At 40.6% G+C, this 24,536-nt stretch overlaps 1 protein-coding gene across 1 annotated transcript; it reads right to left on the reverse strand.

Annotated features, from left to right (window-relative positions):
* Nucleotides 1-2,640: 2,640 nt before the first annotated feature.
* Nucleotides 2,641-24,536, reverse strand: LOC124164340. The gene is made up of 6 exons (XM_046541620.1): nucleotides 24,405-24,536; nucleotides 23,485-23,661; nucleotides 22,621-22,754; nucleotides 20,423-20,523; nucleotides 7,165-7,260; nucleotides 2,641-2,867 (listed from the first exon to the last, which is right to left on the reverse strand). The coding sequence occupies exons 2-6, from the start codon at nucleotides 23,620-23,622 to the stop codon at nucleotides 2,740-2,742; spliced, it is 597 nt and encodes a 198-aa protein (XP_046397576.1). The 5' UTR covers nucleotides 23,623-23,661; nucleotides 24,405-24,536; the 3' UTR covers nucleotides 2,641-2,739.

The following is a 24,536-nucleotide window of genomic DNA, read 5'->3' on the forward strand; positions in this document are numbered from 1 at the left end:
CTGAGCAGCGCCTGCGACAAAGTGATATGCATCACTGAATGCTTGTATATATATATACATGTTATATTTTATATCTTAATTGCATGTGTAATATTTGTGTATCCTATGTATCTCATGAACTATGCTGTATTTTGCATGTAACATGACATTAGCTTTCACTCAGTAGGTTTTCGCAGGTTTTTCACGCCCCCCTTCTTGTGTGGACGTTTTCCTGCTGTGGGTTTTTTCGCTGAAGGATATTACACCCTTATCCTCATGTTTTTTCCCACAAACTTAAATCTTTTTTACACAAAAATGTTACGCATAGTTGTTTATAATTTTTGACATTTCACAAGCAGTGTATATTGTATATTCTTGGTACTGTAAACGTTTGTCTAATATTTTATAATATGCATGCATTGATGTTTATTATTATTATTATTATTCTTTATTCCACAAGATTTACTTGGAGGTCTGCCAGCGTCGGGCCTTGCCAAGACGCTGCCTCAAGTTACAATTCATTTAAAAACAATCTAACTGTTCTACATGTATCCAGTACTACAGATTTTTGAATGTTATATATTGTGTTTCTTTTAATTTTTAATTGTTCAATTCCAAAATTGAGTGATGAATGTATTATTCCTGTTGATGATATTACTATGGGGATGATGGTGACCACGTCCTGTTTCCAGATAGTTTTTATTTGCCTTGCGAGGTCTTGATATTTTTGTTTCTTTTCCTCGTATTTCTTCTTAAGGTTGTGGTCAGCCGGAACTGCTATTTCAATTATAAAGGTCTGCTTTTCTTTTTTTTTAATCCAGATTATGTCCGGTCTGTTATGCTGGACAGGTTTGTCTGTGTAAATTGTGTTGTCCCAGTATAATTTGTAATTTTCATTTTCTAGCACTGTAACAGGGGTGAAAAGGTAATATGGTTCATGATCCACTTTTAATCCGGTAACATACGCTATTTCTAAATAAATAATTTTGCATACATTATTGTGTCTTTTGGTGTATTCATTACCTACTAGATTCGTACATTCGCTAATTATGTGTTCTATCGTCTCACTCTTTGCATTACATTTGCGACATAAGTCATTTAATACGCTTCCGTCTTTGATTATATATTTCCTATAATTCTTCGTACCAATTACTCTGTCCTGAATGGCTACCATTGTCCCCTCCGTTTCCTTATATAGCTCACCTCTTTGTAACCAGGCATTTGATAGTGAGGTGTCTACGCATTCCTGATGAAGAAATTTGTGATGTATGCCATGTACTTGCTTGCTTCTCCATGTGTCTTCTAGCTCCTCTATTTTTTCTTCATCTATTGATTTGTCTCTGACATTAAGCTGGAGTGGTGTTGCTTTATCATCATTTTTTACGACTGACTTATAGAGGTTAGTCGTCTCGCCTTTCTGGAAAAAATAATTTCGAAATTTATCTATAATTCTGTAATGTAGGCTCTTAATGCGTATTAAACCTCTACCACCATTTTTTCTTTTAATGTATAACCTTTCGACAGCAGCATTTGGATGATGTGATTTGCAATTTGTTAATGCTTTCCTTGTCAATCTATCTAGGTCTTCTAAATCCGTATTAGTCCAATGAATTACACCAAATGTATACGTTAAAGTTGGAACAGCAAATGTATTTATGGCTTTTGTTGTATTCCTGCTATTTAACTGCGTTTTAAGTATAAGTTGAAGCCTATTTTTATATTCTCTTGTGACTTTTTCCTTAATTTCTTTCTGTGGGATTTGAGTGTTCTGCAGTATGCCAAGATATTTATATTTTTCATGTTCTTCCATGTTTTCGATTTTTCCGCTATCTAAAAGAATATCTTGCCCTTTAACGTATCTCCCTTTATTAATTTCTAATTTTCTGCATTTATCTATTCCAAACTTCATACATATGTCATTACTAAAGCTCTCCGTTAATTTCAACATATAATTTAACTCCTTCTGATTGTGGGCATATAGCTTTAGATCATCCATGTAGAACAGATGATTAATCATATGTGTCTGATTTCTATCAATTTTTAATTTGAATCCATATTTTGTTGAATTTAATATATTTGATAATGGGTTGACAGCTAGGCAGAACCATAATGGGCTCAGTGAATCCCCTTGAAATATTCCTTTTTTTATTCGGATAATACTACTTTGAATTTGACCTAGAGAGGTATTCAATACCAACTGAGTTTGCCACTTGCTCATTACTGCGTTTAGAAACTCCACAATTGAAATATCTATTTTGTAAATTTTTAAGATTTCTTTTAGCCAATAATGTGGAACCGAATCGTATGCCTTTTGGTAGTCTATGTATGCTATCAATAGATTTCTCTTGGCCTTTTTCGCAGTGTTCATAATTACACTGTCGATTATCAATTGCTCTTTACAGCCTTGTGATTTCTTTCTACATCCCTTTTGTTCCTCCGACAAGATGTCATGTGTCTCGATATGCTTGTAAATCTTTTTTGCCAAAATTGATGATAGTATTTTATAGATTGTGGGTAGACATGTAATTGGTCTATTATTATTACTATTATTATTATTATTACTATTATTATTATTTAGTCTCAGCGCTTACCGTGTGTATATTGTTTGGTGCATTCGACAAACTTTATGAGGCAAAAAAATAGAAATGCTTTCTGATGTAAAAATATATTTCAATATTTTATCAGCAGACAAAACTACTGGTTTCAAAAAATTGTATTTTTACCAAAACATTTCGAAGAGCTTTTAACATCATTATATTTTCACAGACATTGAGCGTTGTGCGGGTACACTAAGTCTGATCTCGTTACACCATAATTGGCTACAGTGTCTAACGCTGTCGTGACGCTGGTTGATGAGACACCTGACTTTGCAAGAAGCAGAAAGCTCTCTGAAATGTAAAATCAGAGCACACATATTAGCTAACACCTTTGATAATGAGAATATTTTCATTAAAATATTAGAAAAGGGAGTTAAATTTACACCAAAGGGGGCATTCGTCTTAAAAAATAGTTTCCTCAAAGGATTCTCGGGTTTTACATCGGATAATCGGTGCCTTCTGCCCCGAAGTTTCGAAGAACAACTTGCTCTATCTCTGAGCCAATTACCCCGCGGAAAACCCGAAAATCCTTTTTGAACTTCATAAGCCGGGAAAATCATATGCATGGATCGGGTTGTTGTACTGAGCTCCCACCCCGTGGACTTGGGTGAAATCCCTGCGATGGCAGAGAATTTTCAGTGACTGCCCGATTCCTTCTTTAATATTGGGTGGAAGACATTTTCAGCGCAATACTCCGTCCATCGGTGGGACGTTAAGCCGTGGTCCCCTTGGCGCCTTTCGTTAAGAGCAGGCAAATGACTAGTCGGGTTTCTCTCCACCTTTCCTTACCTACCCCTCCTCCAAATACCACACCACACCACCAAAACCTTAGATCTTACATGAAAAGTAGTTTGGGCTGGATTCAAACTCGGACCTTCCGATTGTTGGTCAGGAATGCTGCCAGTTCCATCACCAAGGCCTTTGTCTGTCTTTCCCTCTCTCAGAGGCGATTTTGCACTCGAGTAGCCGAATTGAGGAAAGCCATATTGTGGCGCAGGAGAAGAAGGTTGTGCTTCATACGCCCTCGCACTAATATTAAGCCGATGTCCCACGGTCAAATTTGCATCAAATTTTGATACAACTGACACGCACCGTCTCCCATGGTCAAAATTTCATCCAACTGGAATTTGGTCCTATCGTTTGTACCCAACTCAGTTTTGTCCAAATGGATAGGACAGGTGCTAAATTTTCATCCAATTGGATGAAACCAACGAATCACAGGACTTTTGACAAAAAGCATCGCCAAGAGCTGACACATAGGCCACAATGGTTAAACTTTTTTATAGTCTGCATGACCCTTACGTTTAATAAACACGTATATTATGGACACAAAAATAAACATTTTTGTATTCCATACAGAATGCATTAAAAATCCAACCGGTTTCCAATTTTTCACGTCATCATCATTATCGTTCACATCTTACTAAGACCTGAAAAGGTCGAAACCGGTTGAGTTTTTTTTTCATAAAAACGGTATTCCATACACCGTTACCGTACGTAAATACCGTATTTATGAACCAGTCAATGAAATAGACTTTCACGAACATATACGTTCGTAATCGTCTATTTCATCGCTTGGTGTGGTCCCAAAAGTAAAAATGAGAAAGAATTGTTCTCGATAGGCGATGGAAAAACTCAACTAGGAAATCCGTAATAATGAGTTCATCTTTAACAAGAATGAAGCGTTCTTTTAGTCTCGATTTAGAAGTGTATCGATGCCGAATTCTACAGGTTACCTTTGTGGAGGGTATGGAGGGGCGTTTTATTTTGACCTCAACCTTGCTGACAAGGGACGTGAAAATATCCTCACGCACTGCACTCACCACCGCGCTGAGTATATTTTTGAAAATCGATTAAAATGCGAACGAAGTGGCAACTGAAATCAGCATTTTATGGGATGGAATTGGGCCTCCTCTTGCAGTTCCCTTTCCCTGGTTTTTGTTTTACAAACGTTTGCAATTCATCATTGTTTCCATGATTTTCACTTCAAATTTTATTTTTCTACGTGGAAATCTTTTTATGCCATGGAACAGAGTCTGCTCAAGCTATATTTTCTACGCCAAATAATTGTTAATTCTGTTTCGGGGATAGGTACAGAGGTAGAGAGGCCTCTAATTACAAATGTTTTGTAAATAGTTAAGCGACCGCTTACTGAAAGAGGGATTGCTACGGCAAAAATATATTTCCGTCCTTACCTCGCCTTCTTCGGATTGCAACGGTTCTTTTACAAAATATTTATGAACCTTTTTACGCTTGCCTCCGTACCCTATCGCAGCGGATAGGCCAAGTAAGTATTAATTACTGTCTTGTACTAGAATCGTGCGCAAGTTTTAAGGTTTTTTAGATTCCAGTGTGGGTAGTTTGTGACTGGTAGGAATCGTGCAACCGCAAGATTTGGAATGTATTTACGGGTCATTGAATAAATATGCTTTGGTTACAGTCAAAGAATTAAAATGTAGCATATCCGGACATGTATATTGCGAAAACGCTTCGTTTTGTGACACGGAAATACATAATTAAAAGTTGGCTTCTGCTTGAAAAAAGTGGGGAAATATCGGATGCAATTATAAAGCAGAAATATATTTCTACGCAGAAAATAAAATTTACAGAGAAAACCGTCGAAATAATGATGAATAGCAGGCTTCTGCAGAATTGAAAGAAGGAGAGAATTATGAAAAAGTGTAGACAACAAGAATTGATCGCAGAATTTCCGAACAAGGGTCGTACGTACGGTAACCACCGGACCGCTACTTTTTTTTAATTTGTCGTTTTCTCAGGGAGTATATTAGGCATGTAAATATTTAAACCAGTATTTTGTTTAAACTATTGATTAAAACAAAACCACATAGGGGGTTATTCGTAGATAGCACCCGATGGACTACAACGCTACAAAGTTTGATTGAAATCTGATGCCCGATTTTGTGACAATCCCCTTGTAAGTGTGGCATTAAAAAAGTAATTTTGTACGCAGTTACGCGCACTGGTGCAAACTCCTTCAAACCAAGCCCGAACATTGCAATAAGAGAAGATTCACCAGTGGACCTACGAGCTATCGGAAATTTCAAGGAAGATTTCAAATCGTTAGCCTCATCCGGGTCTCCTGTATTCGCTCCCGGCGCGCCGGAGAGCCAAGTTGTACTCGCCAGTCCGAACGGTAGAACGCCGCGGCGTTCTACCGTTCGGACTGGCGAGTAATTATCCTCTTCTCGAAAAGAGTTCACTTAAATGGATGTGCACTACAATCCTTTCATATGTCTTTGCCAATGGCCCAGCCGCAAAACCTCGGAATGAATAAAATCTTCTCGGCCTCAAAAAGCCTGACCCGGTGCTTAACCCGAGAAGATATTATTCATTCGATTCGCCGGGAAAAACTACGATCATTTTTTAAACCTCGGAATGTTTTCAGACGAGTCGTGGCAGGAGGTGCTGCGGCACTAAGGACGTGGGAATGGGAGAGAGAGACGCGGACGTTGCCATGTTTTCGAAGAGGTCTTTGTCAGGGCATCGAAACGAAATATAGTGTCCTGGTCCCACTAGCCAACAGAGTTAACTCACGAAACGTGCACCACGGAAGCCCGAAAGCGACTGAATTCCCCGGAGGCTAGGCTTCATCTATCTTGTTTTGGTAGGTTTTCAGGTAGTAACGTGCCCTACACCCTCACCGCCTCAGAAAACTTTGAACTGCAACTCAGTCGCAAAGATATTTTATATGAATTCTTTTTCCACAACGTGATCGTGAGATAACAGAAACAAGTATACAGGGGGGGCTCGCTAGTTTAGACTCCTGAGCGCCGGGACTTAAGTCCGAAACTGTTACGCCCGCACACCTCAGGAGGGAAAGGGCAGCAGGAGAAAAAAGGAAATGAAGTGCCACCGCTATAAGAGCCCGACGATGCATTCAGGGGCAAGATTAGGACGGAAGTAATGAAATAGGAAACCTTACGCTGTCATCATGGTGACGTGGGCTACTAATATACACTTTTTCCCAACTGACGGCGGCTGACCTCGAGCGTGCTCGAAACCGACCCTTTCTTTTAGCCAAGCACAGAAGAGTGACAGAAGAAAGTGCATAGGAGCCGCAGTCTCTCTCAGAGCTCCGTACAGTGCAGATCGCTCTCCAGCTAGCAGTGATGCGAAACCGAATCTGTGGAGATCGCACAGCGTCCGTCCAAGAATATTACGCCTCCCCCGAAATTACCGTTATTCCCAAGGCTGGCAACGCTGGTCAGCCGGATGGAAGGAAAAAGGTTAGGGGATGTAAGGGAACGGAGAAGTGGCAGCGCTTCTGATTGGCTACTTGCTATTTTCCCTCCAGCCACCATCAGTTCGGAAAAAGGGTATAGAAAAACTACGATTTGCTTTTCCTACAGAAATAAAAGAATATTACATAAATAAAAATATTCTAAATATTTTTCTGTGGATTAAACACTAGATACCTCTTACTGAAAACCCAGCCAGATATTCATTTAGAAAAAGATGGCACGGTCATTACTGGTACTATACCAGAGCAGCAATTTAATGAATGCGTACGATGCTACTTTTTAACGCAGCATTTATTGATTATCACTTAGTTTTCAAGACAACTTACCGATCCTTCCAAAGAGGAATGGCTCGCATGCGAACAAGGCAATGAAAGTATCATCATCCGTCAGCACAATGTAGTAATTCCATTTGTATGTCTTGGCTGTAAAAATAGAAACCATATTTTAGAAAATTTATCTTAATATTTAAAATGTTTTTCATGTTTGGACTCAAATCTTTCTTGTTTGAATCGAATATTTTACATAAGGTACCTAACGGACTTGAGCGTAATACTCTGTCAGATGAGTTAGAATGAAATATTAACAGTGCAATCACGGTGATATTGCAACTCTAACTGGAACTCAAATTTAGCTTGGGACCTGAGCAACCGAGACAGAGTGAGGACTCAAGATTGAGTCAGGTCCTGGAATGTGACACTCAGACTCGAAATTCCATTTTACCAAAAGAATCTGTTAAGATGCATTTGGAGGTCCATGGAGCAGGTAGTTCCAATATTGGCGTGGTATACCCTCCGTAGGATCCCTAATCTCGAACCCTTTCCTCTGCGCGCTCACCCTCGCTGGCCCGTGTCGTCGACCCTACGAACCTTAACCAAGGAATCAGGTAGATGAAAGGGAAAGTTAAGTTACGACGAGAAAAATCTGCATCATTCAGCCACTCTCTCATTACTTAAACAAAAGAAACTGAAAGTCCATGTGTCATTGGATGGTGGCGTCATAAGAGTTCTGGTGAATTAATTAGTTCACTGAGATCCACTTATTGAAGGAAGGAGTTTTCCCCTTTGTTCTTTTCACTGCCCTGAAAGGAGCAGCGGGGATGACTTCTGGCCGTTCTTCTGTTGCCAAATTGCCAATATCATCCGCTTTAGCATCCGGAGAGCAGATTAATCCTCTTGTTGTTCTTAGTGGGGCCTCCTCTGAGGATTCATTCTTCAGCGCCTTAGCCACTCTCCAAATGTATCCGTCCTCGACGTTCAGGGAAGTGATTTCCCTATCCCACGAAGTTTGCCGAAAGCCCGAATTGAGGCTCTTGACATGATGTCTAGCAGCATTCGCAAGCGTCTTATCTTCTTCCTCCCTCAAACGTTGGTATCTCCGGCGAAGTCGATTCTTGGTCCGGATGGCTGCTGTGTTTTGCGGCGGTGAGGCAAGTTGATACCATGGCCAGGCTGTTTTTGATGGCACCAATTTATCGATAGCTGCGGTAACGACCGTTGTTAAAGACACGACTGTGTTGTCAATTGCCTCGGTGGTGTGAAGCGCTGTGATGGCGACGTTTTCCTCGATCCCGGCTGTGACTGTGTGACGAAAAACTTCCCAGTTAGCGGGTTTCTAATCCTTAATGATGCGTTCGGGAAAAAGTTGAGTAAAGAGAGACAGAGTCTCATCAAGGCGGTTGGAATATACTGGAGGGGGAAACACTGGTTTCGAGCGTGAAGTGAAGTTTGGCACGAATGGGGCTGCTTGGGTAGGATAAACCCCGCTCTCTTTCACCAAAAATTGGTAATCCCATAAGGGTCAACGTCTATTTTCTGGTGAAATTTTTTGTCATTACTCGTAAATAGATTAAAATATTCTAGGGAACGTAGGCTGTAAACCTTTAATTACTTTTATGGTAGGCTTCGTGGCATTATGCCTCAAACATATTTTCCCTGTGAAAAATTATTATCAATCACCATAGTTGCGTTCTACAACCAGCTCAGCTGAAAAAAAATTCCCTTATTCCCCCTCTGCCTGGTGACATAGACTTTGTAATAATCCCGAAGACCTTCAAAAGATCCTCTCCAAACTTTACACCTCTCTTCTTCACCGCGGCAACCCCGAAAAACTTGATGAATAAAATAAGTAAAAAAACCGGCTATTTCCAATAAACCCCGCGCATACAAACATGAACCTTCGTACCTTCCCTACTCGCACAATCGTAGGTACAACGTCACTCCCGAGCGCGTGCCCGCCCGCCTTTCTCACTTGAGAAAGTTGGGCTGCGTCCCATCGAAAATTTGTGAAAACAACCTTTCCCCGTAAGTTCCTCACTTTTATTTTATTTTTCGTTTTTCTGTCAATTCCTAAGTTTTTTTGTGTGCCCACCCAAGGGCAAGAAGATGTTCCTTTATATTATTTATCATGCTCGTGTGAGTTTATTTCAAACGTGTATCTATATATATTACAGGGCGAGGGCTGTGGTTTAATATAGGTACTTTGTTTGGGCAGTGGTTTGGTTGTTTTTAAGATGCTGGCCAGATTTGGTGGTCTTTTAAAAACGAGTGAAGGGCATCGCGGGAAAAATCTGGAAGTGGTCGTGTTGTCTGAGAGGATGGGGAAAAGGTCTTTTAGGGTCCTACGCAGTACGTCCACGCCCGGAAAAAAGGTCGTACAGAGAGAAAGGAACTGCGATGAATTGTCCCCGCCTAGTTTTTTCGGGACATATGATTTTTTTCGGATCTTATTCCGGAGGAGGGGTTCCGGGTAACCCCTTCTCCTGAGAGCATGGTGTAAATTTGAAAGGAATCTATTAAGGGAGTCTGGATTATTACATATTCTGTGACCACGGATGGAAAGAGAAAAAGATGGGAGCGTTTTGTATGTGTCGGATGACAGCTATTGTAGTGTAGATATTGCTGTTTGTTTGTGTTTTTAATGTGTACAGATGTGTGAAATTTATTTTTTGTGAGAAAGATGTCCACATCAAGGAATGTGACATGAGTGGAGGAGGAATATGAAGTAAAATTTACAGATGGAAATGAATTGAGGCAGGAGATGAAAGTGATTAGGGATTCCATGCCATGTGGCCACAAAAGAAAGATATCATCTATATATCGGACCCAAAGGGTAGGTGTGAGTGGGTATTGGGAGAGAAAAGACTGTTCTAGACGGCCAAGGAAAAGGTTGGCATAGGACGGACTGAACCGGCTCCCCATAGCGCACCCCCTAGACTGTGTGTAGTGATTGTTATTGAACGAGAATGAATTGTGTTTCAATATTATCTCGGAGAGGTCGACGAGAAACTTTGTGCTCGGAATCTGTGGAGTGGAGCGCTGCTCAAGGAAGTGATCGAGAGCGGAGAGGCCTTCTGTGTGCGGTATGGATGTGTAAAGAGATGTGACGTCGATGGTCGCCATTATGACGTCTTTGTCTCCAGGAAGGGTGGTCGACTGAAGGCGTTGGAGGAAGTGATACGTGTCTTTAATGTATGAGGGAAGAGAGTGCACTATGGGTTGGAGGTAACGGTCAACAAAAGCGGAAATTCGTTCTGTGGGAGATTGAATGGAAGAAACTATCGGACGGCCGGGATTATTAGCTTTGTGTATTTTAGGTAGTATGTAAAAATGAGGGCTTCGGGGGTTGGAAGGTGATAGTAATGCGATGTCTTGGGTTGTTAGTCCTTCATGTGGTCCGTCTTCCTCGAGGAAAGAAAGAATCTTCTCTCGGTATTGGGGATTGGGATCAGCAGGGATGGGTTGGTACGCCGAAGCGTCGGACAATTGCCTAAGCGCCTCGTTGTTGTAGTCAGCCGCATTCATCACGACCACCGTAGACCCTTTGTCTGACGGAGTGATGGCGATGTCCGGGTTACGGATGAGGGAATTCAATGCCAACTTTTCTGCTCGCGAAAGATTGTCCCTAGGTTTAATTGATTTAATGAAAGATTTGTCCGAAAATTTAGAGAGGAGGAGATTACTGAAAATTTCAATAGGATGATTGGAGGGAAGAGGTTTGGGTTCGTGCGAAGAAGGAGGCTTAAATCTCGTCAGTGCACTATGGACGGTAGAAGAATGTTGGGTGGGGTTAGTGTGGGTCTCCCAGAAGAATTTCCACTTAAGTTTACGGCAGAACTGGAGTGTATCTTTCAGAATGTGAATGGGGTTTACTTTCGGCGTGGGGCAGAAAGAAACCCCCCGTCTACCACCCCCCTAGAACTGAAGGACTTGGAACAGGCATGCATATGGGCTTTCCGTGCGTTTTATGGTCCAGGAATCAACCGCGCCTACTAGAAAGAACAACCAATCCCCGTCCACCGTTTTTCCTCCCTCCATCTCAGCCCTCTACCTTGCACCCTTCCTTATGCCCTTTCCTCACTTTCCCTCCTCTTCTCACTTGAGAAAGATGGGCTGCGTCCCATCGAAAAATTGAAACAACCTTTCCCCGTAAGTTCCTCACTTTTATTTTATTTTTCGTTTTCTGTCAATTTCTAAGTTTTTTTGTGTGCCCACCCCAGGGCAAGAAGAAGTTCCTTTACATTATTTATATATATATATAAATTGTACTAATAAAAACATAGACACACGTAAAAAAAGAACACTCACAAAAAAACGTGCAGACGTTTCAGCGGATTATATGGTTATATGGGTGTACTGCTAGCGGTCATCAGTCGTTCACATGAATTCCGTAGGAATGAGTCGTGGGGGTAGGGATCAGCCGTAGAATTGTGACGAGAAGTACTCAAAATGCAGACTTCAAAATGCAAAATTCAATTTTTTTGGGGCATAAGGGGGAAACCGGAGGTTAATAGATTTGCACTGCTAGGAGTCACCAATCGTCCACATCAATTCCGTGGTGATTAGTGGTAGGGGTTGGAAAAGCGGCGGAATTGTAACGAAAGGTACCCGAAAAGGAGACTTATATGCATAATTTAATTTTTTCGAGGACGTTTCAGTGAGTTCGAAGATGGCGGTATTAAACTGTCACATCCATTTACTAACATATCTAAGAGAGGTTACCCCTATGAAATACATATTTTGAGAGCAATACAGTAAAAAATAAGACTTTCCCGGGAAACAAATGTGTAGTGTCCACCATTTTTACTTTTTCGCGGATATATCGATTGAAATATTTCTGAAACGATTGGCTTTTCTAAATCATATGCATGGTTGTATATTATTGAAGAGTTTTCACTACATCGTTCAGGAATAAGTTCACGAAATCTTGTGTTAATCTTTTGTGAATCGTAATAATTTATGTGATTTTCGGATTATTTTACTTTTTTCTGAGTAATCTAGAACGTTGAAAGAATCTGTTAACTTCATTTCGTAGAACATGTTATGAGCATATATAAATGAAATATTTGTTATCCTAAGCCTGATATTACGTCGCGGGGTTAGGGAGTAATGAAATTGTTCCAGTAAAGAAGATTTGATTGGTTTCTTGTTGAACGTCTTGGGCTCATGAGTTCCTGGAATGTGCTATGAGTCATTTCCATAATAAATACTTGTAAATTAAATTTTTAATGCCTGCTGACGTATTTGCTTTTCCTTATTAAAATTAGTGATATTGTTCAGGTTAAGTTAAGCCACATATAATTTGAAAGAAAAAGAATTTCATTTTCTTATTCCTGCAGTTCTATTTCGTTTAATAACTGATTTAATGTGAATTTATAAGTTAACATCCAAAAAAGGTTCAATTTTAGCGTGTTTCGCTTACTGTCCCCTTGACGACCGTCAATATTGTTTATGCCGTTTGAAATATCTTTCTATCACACTAAATTATAAATGGCATATTCCAAGGAGATATATCACTACCACGAATCCCTATTAATCCGACAGATGTGACAGTTTAATATATACGAGTTCAATTTCTAATTAGATTGGCAATCGCAATGACAATAAATAAGACCAAAGTACGTCTGTTTGCGGCTTAGATATTGGAAAACTCTATTTTCTCACACAGACACAATTTAACGAGACACGTTTTATCGCATGGTAAACCATTCAGTTTGTTTGTGTTTGCTAAGGATGGATATACTATAAATACCATACACTTCATCGTAGTAATAGACAAAAATTTCGGGCAGGTACAGTTAATAGGGTAGGAGAAAAAGACACCTATCGATAAAATTTCCTACCGACATATCTAGGATAGGGAATGTAGATCTGCAGAATACTTTATATGCTTGAATAGTACGTTGCCTCCTAGCATGCCGTTAAATCCTTATCGTTGGAACTACAGTAACAGGTCTGCAAACGCGAAACATTAAATGCACTATTTTACCGATAAAAATTCAGCTGTAACAACTGCATTAGTTTTCTTTAACTTCTATCTTGTTTTGTACTTTATTTTTATCAACCAGTAAGAGTTTCAGTCCCTTACCTAGTTAATAAAAAAATATGTAAGCTTATGATCGAATTTCAGCATTTTCGATTCGATTTTTCTCGCAGAAAAATTGCTCAAGCGAAATGCGCATCATTACTAAATGTGACCACTATGGTAAGGATTATGTCCTTTTATTTTAATTGATCTCGCAAAAGAGGAAACTTGTATAAAACGATTTTCATATATCCCCATTTACTTTACATTGAAAATATATTTCGGCATAAAGTTAAAGCTGTCATGGCAACCAAAAGATAACAAAAATCTTATATCACCATTCACGTTCTATCCTAAAAATTTCAAACTGGTACTCTCAATAACAAAGGAGAAAATGAGACCCATCGATATTATTTCATTTCGATATATCTTACAAAGGAATCATTACTCATCAAAATATTTCACATGTGGGTATAAAACGTTGCTGTCTAAGATTATTTTTTAAAAAATTATCCCCGTAACTATGTAAATAAGCCTGGTAAAAACGTATACCGAATGCACACTTTGATCGATAATAACTTCGTTTGTAATCACTTTATTCTCTTGATTTAACTTCTCTCTCATAGACCACGTTAAATTAATTATTACATTTGATTTTCGCATTCCTATGTTGGATAACAATAAAGTTATTAGCGAATAAAGCGTATCCAAGGAGATTGTTATCGATATAAATCTCACATTAATCAATCGCCTGGAATGGTTATCATCGCAAAAGTTGTCCTAACTTCTTCTTGCCCTAGGGTGGGCACACAAAAAAACTTAGAAATTGACAGGAAAACGAAAAATAAAATAAAAGTGAGGAACTTACGGGAAAAGGTTGTTTTTACAAATTTTCGATGGGACGCAGCCCATCTTTCTCAAGTGAGAAGAGGAGGGAAAGTGAGGAAAAGGCATAAGGAAGGGTGCAAGGCAGAGGGCTAAGATGGAGGGAGGAAAAACGGTGGACGGGGATTGGTTGTTCTTTCTAATGGGCGCGGTTGATTCCTGGACCAGAAAACACACGGAAAGCCCATATGCATGCCTGTTCCAAGTCCTTCAGCTCTAGGGGGTGGTAGACGGGGGGAGGGAGGCTAATATTCCCACTTTATAGCATTGGTCAAACAGAGCTTTGTGGGAGGAAGCATGAACGGCGACTGGAAGGGAAGCAGAAACAGAAGAAACGCTATTGCATGAAGAGCGATGCCCGTTCATTCGGATGCAAAGGGGAGTGGTGGATAAGCCGATATAAAAAGCGGGGCATTTCTGGCATAACAGTATATACACAATGTTTTTTGTTGTGCAAGAAATGTCCGACACAGAGGAGGAGGGAAGGCAAGGAATTGATCGGGAAGGGGTTCGGTGATGAGGATGTGACAAGTTTTGCATCTTGCACGGTTGCAAGGCGAGGGCTGTGGTTTAATATAGGTACTTTGTTTGGGCAGTGGTTTGGTTGTTTTTAAGATGCTGGCCAGATTTGGTGGTCTTTTAAAAACGAGTGAAGGGCATCGCGGGAAAAATCTGGAAGTGGTCGTGTTGTCTGAGAGGATGGGGAAAAGGTCTTTTAGGGTCCTACGCAGTACGTCCACGCCCGGAAAAAGGTCGTACAGAGAGAAAGGAACTGCGACGAATTGTCCCCGCCTAGTTTTTTCGGGACATATGATTTTTTTCGGATCTTATTCCGGAGGAGGGGTTCCGGGTAACCCCTTCTCCTGAGAGCATGGTGTAAATTTGAAAGGAATCTATTAAGGGAGTCTGGATTATTGCATATTCTGTGACCACGGATGGAAAGAGAAAAAGGGAGGGAGCGTTTTGTCTGTGTCGGATGACAGCTATTGTAGTGTAGATATTGCTGTTTGTTTGTGTTTTTAATGTGTACAGATGTGTGAAATTTATTTTTTGTGAGAAAGATGTCCACATCAAGGAATGTGACATGAGTGGAGGAGGAATATGAATTAAAATTTACAGATGAAAATGAAATGAGGCAGGAGGTGAAAGTGATTAGGGATTCCATGCCATGTGGCCACAAAAGAAAGATATCATCTATATATCGGACCCAAAGGGTAGGTGTGAGTGGGTATTGGGAGAGAAAAGACTGTTCTAGACGGCCAAGGAAAAGGTTGGCATAGGACGGACTGAACCGGCTCCCCATAGCGCACCCCCTAGACTGTGTGTAGTGATTGTTATTGAACGAGAATGAATTGTGTTTCAATATTATCTCGGAGAGGTCGACGAGAAACTTTGTGCTCGGAATCTGTGGAGTGGAGCGCTGCTCAAGGAAGTGATAGAGAGCGGAGAGGCCTTCTGTGTGCGGTATGGAGGTGTAAAGAGATGTGACGTCGATGGTCGCCATTATTACGTCTTTGTCTCCAGGAAGGGTGGTCGACTGAAGGCGTTGGAGGAAGTGATACGTGTCTTTAATGTATGAGGGAAGAGAGTGCACTATGGGTTGGAGGTAATGGTCAACAAAAGCGGAAATTCGTTCTGTGGGAGATTGAATGGAAGAAACTATCGGACGGCCGGGATTATTAGCTTTGTGTATTTTAGGTAGTATGTAAAAATGAGGGCTTCGGGGGTTGGAAGGTGATAGTAATGCGATGTCTTGGGTTGTTAGTCCTTCATGTGGTCCGTCTTCCTCGAGGAAAGAAAGAATCTTCTCTCGGTATTGGGGATTGGGATCAGCAGGGATGGTTGGTACGCCGAAGCGTCGGAAAATTGCCTAAGCGCCTCGTTGTTGTAGTCAGCCGCATTCATCACGACCACCGTAGACCCTTTGTCTGACGGAGTGATGACGATGTCCGGATTACGGATGAGGGAATTCAATGCCAACTTTTCTGTTCGCGAAAGATTGTCCCTAGGTTTAATTGATTTAATGAAAGATTTGTCCGAAAATTTAGAGAGGAGGAGATTACTGAAAATTTCAATAGGATGATTGGAGGGAAGAGGTTTGGGTTCGTGCGAAGAAGGAGGCTTAAATCTCGTCAGTGCACTATGGACGGTAGAAGAATGTTGGGTGGGGTTAGTGTGGGTCTCCCAGAAGAATTTCCACTTAAGTTTACGGCAGAACTGGAGTGTATCTTTCAGAATGTGAATGGGGTTTACTTTCGGCGTGGGGCAGAAAGAAAGCCCTTTGTGGAGGAGAGAGAGCTGGTCAGGAGAAAGGGGGGTGGAAGAAAGGTTGACTACACTCTCTTCCTGGGGTTCCTCCGTGGTAGCAGAGGCTGGCTCATCGACAGGCCCTGGGCGTGAATCGCACATATGGACTCGCTTGTGGACCTTGGCGTGGGGTGGCGGTGGGGGAGGAATGTTGTAAATCACTGATAGGTCAGGTTTGAAGCTGTGAAGAGGAGGAGGCGGGGTCGGAGGGTTCACCAGATGTACAGGTAAAGAGATGCCTAGGCGGAAGAAGGATAGGATAAGCGAGGAATGCTTCTTATGATACCTTTGGCGTCGGATAGGAAGAGAGCGTTGTGAGTCAAGCAAAACTCGATTAACCGAAGCCAGAAAGTTCGCTTCCTTCCGAAACTTCACTTAACTCTTCCACCTCAGTTTCTTTCACTTCTTCCATCTCTAACACCAACATCACTTTCCTAGATGTGGACATTCTTCTTTCCGAAAATAACAAATTCAAGACATCTGTCCACATCAAAGCCACCAACAGACAGCAATACCTCCACTATGACAGTTGCCACCCACCACATACCAAACGTTCAATCCCTTTTTCTCTCTCCGTCCGTGGTCACAAAATCTGCAACAACCCCGAAGACCTTGAGAAGTTCCTTTCCAATCTAGACACTTCTCTTCTCCGCCGCGGGTACCCCGATAAACTGTTAATCAACAAAATTAGAAAAAAACCTTACAGGTCCAATAAACCCCGTGCCGAAAAGAATTGCTCTCCATCTCTTCTCACCACTTACTTCCCCGGTGCTCATGCCTTACAGGACATCCTGAAGGACTTGTACCCCATTCTCTCCAACCACAAATCCACCTCACAAATTTTCCCCTCTCTTCCACGGATCACGTATAAGAGACCACCTAACCTCAGCACCATCTTCAAAGCCACCCGCCCCCTTCAAAAATTGAATTCAGTCCCCATTACCCCATCCTCGCCGTGCAACCGTCCTAGATGTAAAACCTGTAAAATTTTCTCTCCACCCCCAGCCTCTTTCCTCTCCAAACTTAAATTCCTCCCGATATATCCTTCCACCACCTGTACCTCCACCAACATCATATACCTCCTTCAATGCAACTCCTGCCCCGCTTTTTATATAGGCCAATGCTCCACCCCCCTCAACCACAGAATAAATAATCACCGCGCCTCCTGTTGTCCGTCGTCCCCACACGCATCTCTCCCGGTCCCCACACATTGTTTATCGCATGATTCCATCTTTAATCAATGTTTCAAAGTTTCAATCATTGCCTCCCTGTCACCCACTGACTCGCCCCTCAATCTCCACACCCTCGAATTGGCGTGCATCTGGCATTTGCAAGCCAACAAGCACCCGGGTCTGAATGTATCTTGTTGAGTTAGCCCCGCCCCAATACACCCCTCCCCTCTTCCCTCCACCTTTTCTCTTTTTCCAACACACTCCTTCCCCACTCATTCTCACCTTGACTGATGAAGTAGCTACAACTACGAAAGTCTTTCAATTTTATTTTTCGTGTGAGTGTTTCCTTTTTTTTGTGTCTATGTTTAGTGACTGTGTTTTGAACATTGCAGAAATCTAAGGTGGAAAGCCTTTTGGGATACACAGAAAGAACTTAATACTCCAATTCCTCCCCATAGTGCCCTTTCCAGGTTTCGACCACCCTCGACCCATGAACCTAAACCTCTCCCAACCGGCCACCCAATTGAAATTTTTATAGATCTGCTGCTTTCAAAAGTCTGCAACCATTCTTTCCTAAAATCTCTTCAGCCCAAACCCAACCTTTCTCAATCGGAGAACATTGCCCTCCGAAAACTCATCCACAATCCTGATATAGTCATAACCTCAGCTGACAAAGGATCCACAGTAGTTCTCCTGAACACCTCTGATTACATTAAGGAAGCTGAAAGACAACTGACTGATACCTCCTCATACACACTCATGCCTCATGACCCTAACCCCACCTTCCAGGAAAATATCAAGTCTTTTCTCAAGGAACATGCCCCACCGGAAGGCCTCTCTTCGTCTGACATCTCCATCCTTTCCCCCCCAAACCCACATACTCCACATTTTTACATTTTGCCAAAAATACATAAACCCAACCACCCTGGCCGTCCTATTGTCTCATCTTGCAACTCACCCACGGAAAGAATATCCGCTTTCATTGACTATTACCTCCAGCCACTAGTCTTGTCTCTACCATCCCATATCAAAGACACATATAACTTCCTAGACCGTCTCCAATCCACCCAAATTCCTCCTGACACCCAAATTACCATGGCCACCATAGATGTCACTTCTCTCTACACATCAATTCCTCATTCTGAAGGTCTTTCCTCCCTCCGCCACTTCCTTTCCCAACGCCCAACTCCTCATACCCCTAGCACCGACTTCCTCTTAGACCTAACTAATATCGTCCTAACGCACAATTCGTTCTCATTTAATAACAAACATTATTTACAGATCAAAGGTTGCTCAATGGGTAGTAGATTCAGTCCCTCCTACGCAAACCTCTACCTAGGCCACTTTGAACAAATTTTCCTTTCCCAATATCCATTGAAACCCCTCCTTTGGCTCAGATTTATTGATGACATATTCCTCCTATGGCCACATGGTAATGATTCCCTCGAAAATTTTATTGCTACTCTCAATTCCTCATCCTCTCTTTCTTTCACCTCAACCATTTCTAATTCCCAGATTACCTTCCTTGATGTCAATATCTCTCTTGTCAACAACAAATTTCTCACCTCTGTCCATGTAAAACCCACGAATAAGCAGCAGTACCTTCATTTCAGCAGTTGTCATCCTTCCCATACTAAACGCTCCCTTCCCTATTCCCTTTCCATTCGAGGCCACCGTATCTGTAATAATCCTGATGCCTTAAATAATTTTCTGCACAACCTTCACCGTTCCCTCCTCCAGAGAGGCTACCCAGAGTCCCTCCTACGTAAAAAAATTCTCAAACACAAATGCCCCCCAGAACCGTGCAATAGTAACAAACCACGAGACCTTTCCCTCTGCACCACTTACTTTCCTGGAATACAATCCCTGCAATCTATTCTTAAAGACCTCTTCCCTATTCTTAAAAACAATAAGTCGACGGCCAATCTTTTCGCCAAACCCCCTACTGTCACATTCAGACGACCTGCAAACCTTTTAAATTTACTCCGTTCTACTAACCCCTTACAGAAGTCACCCAATACTCCCATTAGCACACCTTCGCCCTGCGGTCGTCCTAGATGTAAGACCTGCCCTATTTTTACCCCTCCTTCTATCCCCAGTCATCTCGTCTCCTACCTACCACCACCTCCTGCGGCCTCCTGTACCTCAAAAAATGTAGTTTACCTTATTCAATGCAAGCACTGTCCCTCCTTTTATATAGGCAAATCCTCAACTCCCCTTAATCTTAGAATTAATAACCACAGAGCATCATGCTCTTCCTCTGACTTTGCATCCTTCCCAGTGGCGAAACATGCGGCCACTCATCAGCGTCAATTCAATGATTGCTACAATGTTTCAGTTTTAGCCTCCCTTCCCCCCACTGACCACCCACTCAAACTTAATTCTATTGAATTAAGCTACATTTGGCTATTCAAAGCATTTCTTCCTCCCGGCTTAAACATCCACCGCTAATCCCTTAATTGCCTCAACCCACTTCTTTTCCCCCCCTCTTTGGACCCTACCTCCCCTCTATTTCCCCTTCCCTCAGCTATCCTTTACCCTCTACCTACAGTCTTTAAGTCCCTTGTCCAAATCCACACTTGCACTGGCCACTCTTCTGTGATTGGTAAAACGAGAGAAAGGGACACAAGCGCGTTGAAGTTTACCCGCCATGAGTAGGGTAAAAAAGGTACTGAGCCCGATAGGTCGGCTGACTTCGATTTTAGGACACGGAGGCAAGTCCAAGGATAATTCATAAATATTACTCACCTCTGTAGTGACTCTATAGATAATAAATAATCAAAGATAATAAACAAGCTGTGAATATCCCATTATGAGTCTCAGCTAAGTATGAAATCACTGCGTTCCAAGAAAAACAAACGAATCAGCCTTGACATATTAAAAAATACGTTTTTAAAAGAAAACGTTACTATAAGCTTACATCCATCCGTGATGTCAAATGTGAGGTAGGTCCAAGCTGTTGAGGCATCGGTCGCGACTCCAGTTACAGTAGCAGTTCCCGACAGGTAGGAGGTGCCAAAACTGTAAATAAAACTCAAATGAGTGAAATGTTCATGAAGAAAACCGTGCTCAAAGATTCAATTTTATTGTATACTTATGATTAAGTGGTCAACTTGTGGTCACTATAAAAGAATGACTGGGATGTATGAATTGGAAAATTGAAATGAATGAGGTTAAAAGATCCTAACACTATTGACCTTGCACAAGCTAGTGTTTGACAAAAAGCTGTTTCAGAATCACACACGTTGAAGATGAACGTGAAAAATTCCAGGAGATTAGAGAATATTTCAACCAGAGTGCATGTTAATGAAGGTGCTTAGAAATCGAAAAACTACCGTTATCACAATATAGTGCTGATGAAATACCATGTGAAATTCACGATATTAAATAAATCCATGAAAAAGTTGGGTACGTGAAGTATCTAAAGGAACATAGGGTCAATGTTCATTTAAAGAAGCAATGGAGAACAATATTAGAGAAAATCTTACTGAGATATGAATAGAGAATAGCTAAAAAAAAAAAAATTTCGAAAAGTGGCTACTGGATGCCGCAAAGGAAGTTCAGGGAAGAAGGAAATTTGTTAAGAAAAAGGCCATGTACCACGGATTCAGTCCAAAACCTCATAGAAGAAAAAAGGAAGTTGAAGATTATGAAAACTGGAGACAAAGAGGTTTGCTGCAAAAGAAAATGCCTAACATATTTTGCAAAGCGAGGAAAGCTAGAGAAACGTTGATAACCTATGCTAAGATTTGAAAAACTTGGAAAGGGAAAAGTGGTTGCTTCCTATAGAATTGGGAGGAATTATTTCAAGGAACACAGAGCAAAATGCAATGCAATGAGTAAAAATGATGGAAATATTTTCATTAAAAACGTAGACCAAGTGACGAAATGGAAAAAATAATTGGAAAAGTAATGTAACGGAAGCAAACATAGAATTAGTTCAAAAATATTTAAGAGGAATAAGGGGAAGGAAAGGATCACGTGGGAGCCAACATCTAAATATCGAAATTTGACAGAGCAATAAAAGATCTTCGAAGGATTGTGGAAAGAGGAGTAGATGATATTCCAGCCGAACTAATTCAAAATGCTGGAGAAAAGACTTCAACTGAGCCCCACAAAACAATCTGCGAAATGAACTCGACTGGAGATATACCAAGTGACTTCAAGATAAACAATATCATTTCATATCCCTAACAAGAAGATAGTAGTGAAGCTTGAAGATTTTATAACCGAAAGCCAAACAATACCATAAATAATGACATTTATCGTCTGCAGAATAATTGGAATAAAGAACAGAAGTATTCTTTAATATGGACCAAATCTGTTCGTCTGCTCATAGCAAAGAGAATAGAGAAGAAAAAAACCGATGTTCATATCGTTTATTGTCTTGGAGGAGGCCTTTGACAAAGTGGAATGGAATTAGTGCTCAGAATTCTGAAGTTAATTGGAGTCCTCTGCAATGATCGAAGAATTTCACAATGTTTTTATCAAAATTAAGTTACTGGGATGAAATCTGGACACGACTGAAAAAATAGAATAAGGAAAGGATTGGGACAAGGTTGTGCACTCTTTCCCTTCATTTTTATGGCGAGAAAGTCGTAATGGAAATCAAATAGAAATTACAGATGTCAATTAAACGGAAAAAGAATGAGTTCGATGATATTGACTGACACTATAGCAGTCATAGCCAAAGCATCGAATGATTTCAACAATACTCTGATAAATATTTAAAGGAAATTGGCCATGTTTTAGCAGAAAATTTGGAAATAGAAGACTAAGATATATACTAGCATGCAAAAAAAAAGAGACTAGACTGAACTTTCATGAAACTATAAAGATAAGAACTTGAAATTGTGGAACTGTATTGCTAAATTGGAAGCAGATTAACAAGCGAAGAAGGAAGTAAGAAGAAAATAGTCAGTAAAATATCGCATGCAGACAGGGCATTCGATAAAAAGAAGAATGTAGATGCGGCTGAGAATACAGGCATATAATATAAGGAAATATCTTATCAGATACTCTGGTCATTGATAAAATTTTAAATTAGATCACTTTCCGCATATGCAAATCTTTACTAGTATCAACTACGATCATTACGTTTCAAAAGAATATACTTACAGAGGCCTCCTTCCTGAGATGCCTATCGAATACTTGCTATTCGCCGTAATTGCGTTAAATGTGTATGTTGTACATTTCCAGTCGGGATGGTGGATGGACGGAGTCGCAGCGATCACCTTCCAGGTACCTACGAGCTGTAAAAGTTGAAATTTCCTCAGCGAAAACCAGTATATAAACCATCAGCGAAGATAAAATCAGTCAAATACCATTGCAAAAGAATTTCAATCATCGCAGAAAACTAATAAACAACTTAAACTTATGTTTATAGGTACCTTCTACTATTTAAAAATCTAATGTTTTATATCTAAGCGAAAATATAGCTACATCTACAGCCCTGCAAGCCAGTCCTAGGGTGTTTTGCAGAGAGCTACCAATCAGCACCATTCAATGTACAACAGGATCCCCACATGCACAACACACAGATATGAAAAACACGCACGATATTTTAAAAAATACGTGCACTTTGCATAAGATGCAGTTAATGTGAGCCGCCACCAAGATAGGAAGACTTTGCTCTGTGTAACCCGAGACCACAACATAACATACTTCTTCATACGAAACCATGGGCACTTTTATGCAGTGCTAAAAATTATAAATTGAAGAAAATGAAAAACGATGATAAAGTGTAGTAAAAAAGGTATTATGCAAATAGAAAAAAAAGGTGAGAATGCAATGAGCCGTCTGACCGGTTAACAACTTTATATTTATCAGATCAAGAAACCGTAAACATATACACTTGCATTTTACCCTGCGAGTCTCCTCTTGGTGATTGGCTGATGGTAGCCTGTGACGAATAAATGCAATGCCCATTTATCATACGCATGTTGTACATTGAATGCGGTAAAATTCGTTGAGTATACTTACATTAGCAAACGTCAACTTTTCAGAAGTATCGGACGTCAGCGTTGGACATTCAGTCAACTTTACTTTTTGCCCGCTGGTCACAGCGAAAATTCCCAGTAGAAGCGACTGAATGATCAATATATTCTTAAAATAGGCCATCTTGTTTCCCTCAAGTAAAAAAAGTAGTGTTACTTTAAGCTGAAAGAAAATAAATAAAAATGAAGTATATTCCTATGCCTTCAAAATTGTGCACCAAGTTTATTTTTTGAGAAAAAAAATACTATTTGAAGATAATTACCATTCCTTTTCTTCGCAACCCTTTTTTTCCATCATTAAAGCTTAAATTATTCATAGTTTAACACCTATAACTGAAACTGCTCGAACCCATCAATAAAATTGTAGATTATAGAAAGGACCGAACAATTTCAGCTGTTCAGCCAGAAAACTTTCTTCTGATCAATAGAAGCAATAATAAACGTTACGTAGTTTCGGAAAGAAGGCAGTGAAGGTCTTTCGGGTTATGCACCGGGTCTAGCCGACACCTGACAAGGTGACCTGTTTTATTTCTGTAGAGTTTTATCGCAGATTTAGTTTATTGTCCCCTTGCCAATTAGAAAGAATCCAGGCGATTCATATCACGTATTTTTTTTTATTATTTATGCAAGTGAGTCAGTAATAGTAAGTTGGGAGGCTTTAGTTTACTCACTAAAAATGTTCGTGAGTGGTAAAACATCCACAAAAATATAATACAAACTTTTAGGCTTTAAAATATAAGTAAACGGCCACAAATGACAAATGATTGTAATTATTTAACCTTCGGAAGATGTAAAACAAACACATACGTAACTGTCCTAAGGGTAGCTGCATCCAGAATAACTGCATTAAGGCCGGGATTTAGTAAACATGAAAATAAGATATCAAAGCAGATAAATTATACTTACGGAAGCAGCATATCCCCTAGCAGCGCTAATGAATAGATCCTTGAACGCCACAAACAGGATATATAAGATAAACAGCAGGACGCCGCAAAATTTCTTTGAGTAAAGTAGAAGGTATACCTCCTTAGTCTGGCA

Source organism: Ischnura elegans, chromosome 8, assembly GCF_921293095.1.
Source record: "Ischnura elegans chromosome 8, ioIscEleg1.1, whole genome shotgun sequence".
Classification (NCBI taxonomy): Eukaryota; Metazoa; Arthropoda; class Insecta; order Odonata; family Coenagrionidae; genus Ischnura; species Ischnura elegans.

Excerpts from the sequence above, each read along its gene's own strand:
- LOC124164340 (XM_046541620.1), bottom strand. The coding sequence starts at position 23,622 with ATGGCCTATTTTAAGAATATATTGATCATTCAGTCGCTTCTACTGGGA. Across the intron at positions 22,755-23,484 it reads AAAAGTTGACGTTTGCTAAT|CTCGTAGGTACCTGGAAGGT; the intron begins GTAAGTATACTC and ends CAACTTTTACAG. Across the intron at positions 2,868-7,164 it reads ATTCCTCTTTGGAAGGATCG|AGAGCTTTCTGCTTCTTGCA; the intron begins GTAAGTTGTCTT and ends TTTACATTTCAG.